An 11,321-nucleotide genomic window follows, 5' to 3' on the forward strand; every position below is an offset into this window, starting at 1 on the left:
TAACAAATGGCTTAAACGGACTTGAACTATGCTTCACCAGAGAAGATACATGGATGGAAATGTACCAGTTTCCTAGGGCTGCCATAACAAAGGACCACAAAGTGGATGACTTAAAACGACATAAATTTATTATTTCTCATAGTTCTGGAGGCCAGAAGTCCAGAATCAGGGGGCTGACGGGGTCATGCTCCCTTGCTCAGTTTCTGGTGGTTGCCTGCAATCCTTGGCTTGGAGCTACCTAACTTCAGTCTGCCTCATTTGTCACATGGTTATCTTCCCTCTATGTATCTGTTTTCACCCGGTGTTCTCCTCTGTGTGTGTCTTGCCTGTGTCTCTTCTCCCCCTCTGATGAGGACACCGGTCATATTGTATTAGGACCCACCCTCATCAAGATGAATGGGACCTTGTCTTAACTTGATTATATCTGCAAAGGCCATATTGCCCAATAACTTTGCATTCATAGGTAACAGGGTAAGGACACCAACACAGTTTTCTGGGGGGACAGGATTCAACCCCCAACAGAAAATATGCACACGAAAAGATGCTCAACATCATTAGCCATTAGAGAAATGCAAGTTAAAGCCACTGTGACTATTATAATAACTAAAATAAAAAATACTGCCAATACCAAAAGAGCCACTCTGAGAAACAGTTTGGCTATTTCTTAACAAATATTTCCCACATAACTCCTCCTAGGTATTTACTAGGTATTTCTCCTAGAGAAATAAAACTTATATCCTTATAACCTGTACACGAATGTTCATAGCAGCTTTATCTGTAATAGCCCCAAATTGGAAACAGCCCATTTCACACCATGGACCACTACGCAGTGATAGAAAGAAACAAGCTGGCCGGATTTCAACGGCATTATGTTGTGTGAAAAAGCCAGTCCCAAAAGGTCCTATGCTGTGATTCCATTTACATAACATTCCTGAAATGACAAAAGTACAGAGATGGAGAACAGATTGATGGTTGTCAGGGGGAGGGGTGGGGAGAAGGATGTGACTATAAGAGGACAGCATAAGGGAGTTTCTTTGGGGTGATGGAATGTTCCATATCCCGATTGAGGTGGTGGCAACACAAACCTATGCATGCAAAACTTTGTATAACTAGACACCAAAAACCAAAAGTGAGTGCATGTAAAAAATGATGGAATCTGAATAAGGTCTGTAGTTTAATTGTACCAAAATCAACTTCCTGGTTCTAATTGTACTATGTACTATTATATGAGTAGGTAAGATGTTAACATTGGGAGAAGCCAAGGAAAGAGGACACAGAAATTTTCTCCCCAGTGTGGAGCGTGTCAGATCTCCGAGGCTGTCACTGAAGCCACCTAGGGTTAAGGCCATTAGCCCATTCACAGGCTTCTTTTTTATATCCCCTTATTGACCTCTAGCCATATTTATGGTAGGGGGAGGAGAGAAGTTGAAAACACATCTGGTTTGGGGGATTTATTTAGTTTTTCTGTACATCTTCTCCATGTCAGGCTTTGCCCCAAAGCAGCCTTGGACCAGACAGCCCTGCCCCCAGTTTGTCAGTGCAGGTCTGGGCCAGAGAGCCAGGCTGAAGCCGTGTGGCGGCGGCAAGTTGCTTAACCTCTCTGGACACAGCCTAAACACTGCATTTTAGTTGTTGTTTTTCATTTGTTAAACGAGGCTACTATGGGGTTGCTGTGAGGAACGCGGGAGTGAATTTGATTCTAGCCTTATCAGTAAGCACCAACAGATGTTTATGCAGCTGGCGATGGAGGCTGCTGGGTTCACAGCTTCCTTTCTGGGGGAGGAAGACAATGAACACACGAGGGAAACCACATGTGTGCACACACACAAAAACAGGGTGACTTGCTGAAGACCAAGTGGTCAAGGAAGTCCTTACCAGCCACAAGGAGCATGGGAGGTGGCTGGGGGAGAAAACACAGACACCAAGATCCAAGGACACCAAAAGATGCAGAGACCAGAGAGGCCCAGAGACTGAGAGCCCCTGAAATATCCAGAGACTCAGAGAGACCAAAAGACCAAGAGATCTAGAGACACCCAGAAACCAGACATGAAGAAGCTTTGAGAGACTCAGAGATACTGAAAGATTCAGAGACTGTATTAGTCTGTTTTTTTTTTCAAAAGATGACCGGTAAGGGGATCTTACTCCTTGACTTGGTGTTGTCAGCACCACGCTCAGCCAGTGAGCAAACCGGCCATCCCTATACAGGATCCGAACCCATGGCCTTGGTGTTATCAGCACCGCACTCTCCCGAGTGAGCCACGGGCCAGCCCCAGTATTAGTCTGTTTTTGTTGCTTATAACAAAATACCTGAAACTGGGAGACTTATAAAGAAAACGAAATTTATTGCTTACAGTTTCTGAGGCTGGGAAGTCCAGAGTCCATCTGGTGGTGGCAACAGTGACCCAGGGGTCTCACACTGCAAGATGGTGGAAGCAGAGAGAGCAGAGAGAGAGAGAAAGAAAGACTCTCTTCTTTTAAAGCCCTCAGAGCCACACCCCTGACCACCATTTTTAATCCATTCACACAACACAGTCCTACAATCCAATCACCTCTTTAAGTCTCCACTTTTCAATTATCATAATAGGATTTCCCACCCTCCTAACAGTCACAGTGGGGTTAAGTTTCTAATACACAAAACTTGGGGGACACAATTCAAGCTTCAGTGAGTTTTGGGGGGACATAATTCAATCCACTAAAGAGACTCAGAGAGGCTAAGAGACTCAGAGATATTCACAGAGACTCAAGAGACCCAGAGACTCTGCCCCAGCAAGGCACACAGTCAGTGAATCAAAACTTACCCACCAGCCACTCTCAGCCCAGGCCTCATTTCCCAGGCTCAGCACCCTGCCTGGCGCTACATTTGTAGAGAAGGGTAAAGGGGTCCTAGCTGCCTACCTGTCCTGTGGGGTTTCAGGCCCTGGGGTCCAGCTAGCCAGCCTGGTGAAGAAGATTTGGAGAGGCTTTCACCCTGGGGAGCCACACCTGGGAAGCAGGTGGCAGTGACTGGGTTCACTCATAGAGGTAGGTGGTGATGGCCAAGCCCCACCCCCTTCCCAGGAAGAGCCTGATAGGTGGAGAAGCAGGGCAGGGCTATGGCCAAGCCCCACCCCTTGTCCAGGGAAGGCCTGATTGGTGGAGGAGTGGGGCAGGGCGGGGCAGCCCTCGGGGTACATAAACGCACTCTCCGGTGGGCTGGGAGTCATGCTGTAGGTAATTTCTGAGTCCGGGTAAGTCATCTTGCAGGAGGAGGCTCGGCTGCTTTTGGGAACCTAGGTGGACCACGAGGTGGGGGACAGCACGGGGATGACACCTCGTCCTGGGTGCCTTAGTTGGCGTCTCTCTCCAGGATTGAGGGAGGGTTTAGGAAAGTCTAATATCATTCTTCTTTCTGGGCCTCAGTTTCCTCCCAGTGTAAGGGGTCGGTGGCCCTTTCAACTCTGCTCTGGTGCGGTGTGTCGGGGGGATGGTTGTGAGATTGGGGGCAAGAGGAGCAGTTAGGGCTTTGGGAGTCAGACGGGCTCCACTTTTAACTGGCTGAGAGGCCTCCCGCTTCAGTCTCCTCGTTTGCAAAATGCGTCTTTTGCTATACCTACCTACCAGGATGGAATGAGATAACACGGGAAAGCGTCGAGCACAGCCCCAGGCACTCAGGAAGCCCTCAGGGGTGATTGTGGCTGCTGTTGTCCTCGCTGGCCTGGTGGGGAGTGCCAGAGGAGGGCTGGGGTGCCATACCCTCCAGCAACTCTTTGTTTCTATTCTGGCTCCCACCCCTCATGCATCCCAGCTGCTCTTTGCTCTGAGCCCCCAAGTGTCCACATTCATCCCTCCACCTTCTTGGGCCTCTGTCGGACCAGCCTTGGGCATCAAAGGGGTAGATACTAAGTGGTGAGGCTGCTTTCTCTACAGGTCACCCTGCCCCATCCCACCCCACCCTGCCCCCACCCCCTATGAGATGAGTGACGGCCAAGACCCTGCCACTGTCCTCGGGATTACCACCGAGGTGAAGCCAGAGGGCTGCAGCAGTCAAGGTGGGGGTGATGGGTTTCTCCAGTCCCACCGGCACCAGGAGCTCCAGGCCTTCCTCAACCTACTGGGTGAGTTTCCTTGGGGGGCTGGCATGGGAAAGGCTGTGGGACCAAATGTGAAAACAGATGTGAAAGAAAGGCCTGCCCCTCTCCCTCTCAGGTGACCCAGGTTTGACAGGTGGGGGGGGGGTCATGTCAGAAAGTGGGTTCAGTGTCCTGGGCTTTGGAGCTTCTGATGCCACCTCTTCTCTATGGAGAGCGGTGGTAACCCGGGTCCCCTATTTCTTTTCTCTACCCCTAGAGAACAGTTTTTTCCAGGAATTCCTCTCCATAGACCCCTGCTTCCAGATTTCGGATAAGGTGAGGGAGCACAGTGTGGGGAGAGGCTGGCGGTCACTTTAGGGAAAAGTTGAATTAGTGGGACTTGAATGCTGCTACTTTTGGGTCCCCTTGTTTGGTGCGGAGAGCCACTGGCTTTTCACCCTTAAACCCTTGACTTGCAGGCCCCTCCCCCATCTTCCCTGTCTTTTGTTCCCTGTGTCCAAACTTCCTTGGGTGCACGTGAACCTGGCCGCGAGCCCCTCCTCTCCAGAGGCTGAATCGAACCACCCCATCTGTCTCTGCAGTATCTCCTGGCCATGGCACTGGTCTACTTCTGGCGCGCCAGGCTGAAGCTCAGCGAGTACACCCACAGCAACCTGTTCTTGGCCCTGTGAGTGGCAGGGCTGGGCACTGCAGGCATCTGCTGGGGGTTGTAGGATGGAGCAGGGCAGATGCTATGGCCTCTGCCCCCTGACCCCATGCCTCTGTGGCCAGATACCTTGCAAATGACATGGAGGAGGACATGGAGGAGCCCAAATACGAGATTTTCCCATGGGCTCTGGGGAAAGATTGGTGTTCACGGGTGGGGAAATTCCTGCACCAGAGAGATGAGTTGTGGGCACGGATGGGCTTCCGGGCCGTCGTGAGCCGCCAGTGCTGTGAGGAGGTGAGGCTGGGCCAGCATGCTGGGGTGGGGGGAAGCCTGGGCCTCTCACCCCCATTTACTGTCCCCTACTCCTCCCAGGTCATGGCGAAGGAGCCATCCCACTGGGCTTGGACTCGGAAGCGGCGCCCCCACCATGGTGGGGTTCAGAGGGGCTGGCCACAGGCCGCAGTCCCCTTACCCCGGGGCCCCGGCCACTCACCACCCCACTGTTCCCACTGTGGCTTGTCCCAGCACCACAGCTGCCACCGCTCCGTGCCCGTGTCATCCAACCATCCCTCCCTGACCTCTGAGTGTCATCACCCTCCCTCCCAAAATTGCCTCTCAGTGGTCAAAAACCCCTGGGGTGGGGACTTCCTCATTGTCTTGCCCCTCCAGATGCAACTGGAGCCAGGCACCTACACCCTCCACAGTGAGTAGGGGACAGGAGCTGGGGGGGCTGGCTTGGGAGCCTGGGAGGCAGGAGTGGGGACCAACAGAATGGGAGGGAGGGGCACATGGGCCTGGGGTCGCAGCTGCCTCCTAGCTGTGTGAACTTGGCAAGTTTCCTTTCTGAGCCTCACTCTGTCCTCCCCGCAGTCATCCCAAAGCCTCTGCCACACCCTGGGCACTGACGCTCTGCAGAATGACAAGCAGCCGTCCTGCCTGCTAGCTGACCAGCGCTCTGCTGGCCGTGCCCCCCACCCCCTGCCCCATCCTCCGGTCCTGTGGGCCACATGCTAACAGTGCTGCCCCACCCCCGCCCCTTCCTTCCAACCTGCAACTTGTACCCACTCTGGCCCTGGCCCGCTCTAATAAATTCATGTCCACAGGACACCAACTGTGCTTAGGTCCTGGCCTGGCTCCTTGACCCAGGGTAGGGATGAGGAGGGGAGAGGAGGGTCTGCTGGGGTTAGGACCCACCTATGGATGATGAGATCTACACAGTGCTGATGGGATTAAATGAGATGAATTTAGAAGAGGGCCTGGGACCTATTACATTCAAATGGAAAACAGCTCTATAGTCAGTCCAGAAATGTCTTCAGGGCCAGGTGTGTTTAGGATAAAACTTGGTACCTTCCCTGGGCTGCAATCAAATAAAATGTAGTAATTATTATAATACAACCTCCCCACCCCCACCCATAATGAGAACTCAAAAGAGTAAATTTCTTGTTAATGGCAAAGGGAAAGCTAACCAGAGGAGGTGGCATTTGAACTGGGCCTGGGTATTCAAGGAAAGACAATCGAGAGTAAGGCTTGGTCTTTGGAGCCAGACAGTTTAAATTCAAACTCCAGGTCCCCGTGTGACCGTGGCATGCTATTTAGTCTCCCTTGCCTTATCTGTAAAATGGGTATTATACTAAAGTGGGTGTTATGGGATTTGAATGGGTTAATCCTGTGGAAAGGTTTAGAACATTGTCTTCATGAAGAGATGGGAGCATGGGTGTTCCAGCAGAGGGGACTGCTGCCTACGGAAAGGCCAGCGAGGAGGGTGTGTTTGGGGAACGGATAGAACAGAAGATGCAGAACGCTGGAGGAGAGTGGACAGTTCCCCAGCAGGCTCTAGGAGTGGCTCCCAAAGAGCAGAGGTAAGAAAGCCTGGAAAGGGGCTGGCTGTTTAGCTCAGTTGGTTAGAGCAGAGCCTTGTAACACCAAGGTCAAGGGTTTGGATCTTCCACCCCCTCCCCAAAAAAGCCTGGAGATTGAGGACATTAGAAGCAAAGACAAAGACAAAAATGTACTTTTTGTGTGTGTGGCTGGCGGTACAGGGATCAGAGACCTTGACCTTTGTGTATACCACACTCTAGCCAATTGTAAAATGTATTTTTGTTTTGTTTTTCAATAGATAATGTACTCACACGTGCATTCTGAACCAAGAGTCACCCTCTTGCCCCTGACTCCCAGCCACCTGCTTCCCTGCCCCGGAAGCAATGCCAATAGTAGTTTCTTACATCCTTCCAGAGAAAGAAGCTAAACATATATCATCAAGCGTTGTGTAATAAAATACATATATATTTGGTCTCTGCCCCCGGTTCCTGACACAGAGCTCCTAAAACCCTTGGAATTTTCTGAGTGACAGGAATGTCTTTTGTTGTTCATAGCAAGCTTCTGAGTTATGCATGAGACCGCACCCGAGTTTATGCTATTGAAGTGACTGGCTGGGACCCCTAGATAGCTTCAGGGTGGGGGTTGGTCATCAGACCAATCTAGAGGGTGGGAACTGGGGGGGGGCAAAGGGGGTATTGAAGATTGGGTTAGAAACGCTCTTCAACACTTAGATCTTCTAGGAGGGTGGGAGAGAGCATGGCAGCTCTGTACCCCACACCCCCCTACCCCCACACTTTCATTGCACTATGCATCTCTTCCATCTGGCTGCTTCTGAGTTGTTTCCTTTATAGTAAGACCAGTACTAGTAAGTAAAGCACTGTGAGTTCTGTGAGTCTTCTACCACATTATCAAACCCGAGGAAGGGGTGGTGGGAACCCCTGTATTTCCAGATGTGGGTCGCCTAGGCAGTCAGTTAGTGCTGACATCGGAAGTAGGGGCAGCCTTAACCTGAGGGATCTGTTCTAACTCAAGGAGTTAGTGTCACAACGGAATTGAATTGCCGACCGCCCAATTGGTGTTGGAGAAATGGTGTGGAAAATGTCTTTCCAGTGAGAAGTGGTCAGAAAGAACACAAGACATCAAACATGCATACCCACCCGCTTTTTATTAAACTCGAATGGTAGAATTCCATGTGTCCTGTTGTGTACTTATCAACGTATTTTTTTTTTTTTAATAATTTTATTTTCCTTATCAACGTATTTTGAAGATGGTTCCGGGGGCTGGCCTGTGGCTCACTTGGGAGAGTGCGGTGCTGATAACACGAAGGCCACGGGTTCGGATCCTATATAGGGATGGCCAGTTTGCTCACTGGCTGAGCGTGGTGCTGACAACACCAAGCCAAGGGTTAAGATCCCCTTACCAGTAAAAAAAAAAAAAAAAAGACGGTTCCGTATCCATATGTCCTTTTTTATAGCTGTATTGTATTCCTCTTTATGGATACCATAAAGTAACTAGTCCCATACTGATGGACTTTTGTTTCTAGGCTTCTGCTATTCCAAACAGTGCTACATGAGTGACTGTGTAAGGACATCATTATTCAAATGTGAAAAGATATCTGTAGAATGAATTCCTAGAATTGCTCAGCCAAGGGCTAAGCCAAAATGGTAATTTTGACAATTTTTGCCAAATGCCCCTCTAGAGACTATGCTCATTCACTAACCCCCACTCCCATCAGCAGGGTATGAGAAGGCCTGTTTTCCAGAACATTCTAAGTAGAAAATAGTCTTGGAGAAATTTTAATTTGTATTTTTCTTTTGAGTGATCTCAAGCATCTTTTCATATGTTTAAGAGCCATTTGTCATCTTTTCTATGAATTCTTATCTTTTGCCCATTTTCCCACTGTTTTTGGTTTCTGATTGACATATAAGGACTTTTTTTTCTATAAATGGAAAAAAATAGCCCTATAAGATATAAATTGTTAATATTTTCTTCAGTTCATTTTGGCTTTCTCTTAGATTTTTAATGTAGTGAAAAATAGAATTTTATGGCTTCTGGGTTTTGTATCATGGTTAAAAAGACTCTTTCCACACTGAGATGATTACAAAAATCTCCTCCCTTAGCTCCTGGCTGTATTTTTGTTTTCATCTTTTATATTTATTTATTTATTTTACTTTTTGGCAGCTGGCCAGTATGGGGATTGAACCCTTGAATTTGGTGTTTCATTTTTTTTGACATTAAAATTTTGAGTTCATCTGGAATTTCTACTAAGATGCAAATTATGACTCTAACTTTATTTTTCCCAGATTCTCCCTTCCCTTTTTTTAATGCCTTTTATTGAATAACTCATCTTTTCTCACCAGATTTGAAATGTTACTTTTGTCACCTACTAAATCCCTGTGTGCATTTGGATCTGTTTCTAGATTTCTGTCATCCATTGATCTATGTGTGTCAATACCCCTCTTTAATTATTACACTTTAATGACAGATTTGTCATATTTTAATATCTTGTAGGGTTAGTTTGCATTTATTCTTTTGTTTTCAGAAGTTTTCTGGCTATTCTTGCTTAATTTCCCTTATGAACTTTTTTTTTTTTTTAAATAAGAAATACATTTGATCTTTTTCAATATGAACTTTGTTTATTTATTTTTAATTTTTATTTATTTTGAAAGGTGACCAGTAAGGGGACCTTAACCCTTGACTTGGTGTTGTCAGCACCACGCTCTCCCAAGTGAGCTCACCGGCCATCCCTATATAGGGATCCGAACCTGTGGCCTTGGTGTTATCAGCACCACACTCTTCCCGAGTGAGCCACAGGCCGGCCCTAGGGCAGTTTTAGATATACAGAAAAATTGCTTGGAAAGTGCAGAGTTGCCATATACCCTTCTTCTTCCAGCAGCTTCTCCTATTAGTAACATCTTGCGTTACTGTGGTATATTTGTGACAATTGATGAAGCAATACTGATACAGTATTATTAACTATATTAACTAAAGTCCATAGTTTACATTAGGGTTCACTCTTAGTGTTATACAGTTTTATGGGTTTTGACACATGCGTAATGTCATGTAGTCACCATTACAGTGTCATACAGAGTAGTTTCACTGCCCTTAAAACGCCCTGTGCTCCACCCACTCATCCCTCTCCTCCTCCAAACCCCTGACAATCACGGATCTTTCTACTATGTTAGTTTTGCCTTTTCCAGAAAGTCATATCGTCGAAATTTTACAGTATAACTTTCCTACTGGCTTCTTTTACTCAGCAATATGCATTTAAGGTGGCACCATGGCTTTCCATAGTTTGATAGCTAATTTCTTTTTATGACTGAATTTTAAAGAAACTGCTGTTTTCCAAAGAGGTGGTATCATTTTACCACCAACAGTGTATGAGAGTTCCAGTCCTTCCACATCCTTGACAATACTTGATACGGTCAATCTTTAAAATTTTAGCCATTCTAGTAGGTGGTTCTACTAGTAGTGGTCCTTCTGGTGGTTTTAATTTGCATTTCCCCAATAAGTAATGTGTTGAGCATTTTCACACGCCATCTATGTATCTTGGATGAAGTGTCCAAATATTTTGCCCATTTTTTGGATTTTTTTTAAAGTTGTATAAGTTCTTTACACAAGTTCTAAGTACAAGTCCTACATCAGATATAATTTTTGCAACTATTTCCTCCCTGTCTATGGTTTGTCTTTTTGTTTCCATTAAAGAAAATCAAAGTTACTTTACCCCAAATTATACTTTGACATATTTCCAGATTGCTATTCAGAAGGGCTAGAAACATGCGATAGCTAAAAAGCTGCCTTTTGTGGGAGAGATTTGCATCTGCAGGGAAAACCTGCACCGGTACAGTCAGGCTTTCCCTGAGGCCCCCTCCGTTGTCTACCACTGATTCTTTCTGAGGGCAGCTCCCAGATCACCTGAGATATTTTCATCTTACAAGACAGACTTTGCCTGGCCTGCTTCCCTCCCTTCACCTGTTAAGCCACCTCCTCCAGAGCTCAGAGAAATTTGGTCCCAGGCCATTGTTTGGGATCACTGATTTCCCCTGAAAAGCATTTACTCCCACATCCCCCATCTCCCCTCTCCCCAATGAAAAAAGGGTATTTAAGCATTAACCACCTAGCTGTCCTTCGAGTTTTTGTCACTTTGTATGACTCACGTGCACAGATGTGCACATAATAAAAATCATTATGCTTTTTTCCCCGTTAATCTATTACCAGTTTATTTTTTTTGGCAGCTGGCTGATTGCGGGATCTGAACCTTTGACCCTGATGTTATAACAACGCTCTCTAACCAGCCAGCTAATCAGCCAGCTCATATTATTGGTTTGTTTTATAGGCTCAAATGACCAAACCTTCAGGGGAATATTTTATTTTTTTGATGGCCCATGTCCTCTCTTCTATTTTTGGTAGGTGGCCTGTACGGGAACACGAACTCTTGCCTTTGGTGTTTTAAAACCACATTCTAACCAACAGAGCTAACCGGCCAGCCCCAACATCATAATAGTGTGTTTTGAAGAACAAAAGTTTTACTTTGATGAAGTTCAATTTATTAATTTTTTTTTTATCATGTATTTTGTTTTGTCATATTTAAGAAATCTTTGCCAAACACAAAATTGTTAAGATTTTATCCTGTTTTCTTTGAGATGTTTTATAATTTGGGGGTTTATATTTAGGTGTGTGTAGTGCAGTGTTATAACACCAAGGTCAAGGGTTCAGATCCCTGCACTGGCCGGCCACCAAAAAATATATATATATATATTTATGTGTGTAATACAGTTTGAGTT

The 11,321-nt window shown here is 46.7% G+C and overlaps 1 protein-coding gene across 1 annotated transcript; it reads left to right on the forward strand.

The window, feature by feature from the left end:
- Window positions 1-3,952: 3,952 nt before the first annotated feature.
- On the forward strand, window positions 3,953-5,430 carry SPDYC (speedy/RINGO cell cycle regulator family member C). Its single transcript, XM_063095169.1, has 5 exons — window positions 3,953-4,094; window positions 4,327-4,385; window positions 4,652-4,737; window positions 4,842-5,013; window positions 5,092-5,430. The coding sequence occupies exons 1-5, from the start codon at window positions 3,953-3,955 to the stop codon at window positions 5,428-5,430; spliced, it is 798 nt and encodes a 265-aa protein (XP_062951239.1).
- Window positions 5,431-11,321: the final 5,891 nt, after the last annotated feature.

Source organism: Cynocephalus volans, chromosome 4, assembly GCF_027409185.1.
Source record: "Cynocephalus volans isolate mCynVol1 chromosome 4, mCynVol1.pri, whole genome shotgun sequence".
Classification (NCBI taxonomy): Eukaryota; Metazoa; Chordata; class Mammalia; order Dermoptera; family Cynocephalidae; genus Cynocephalus; species Cynocephalus volans.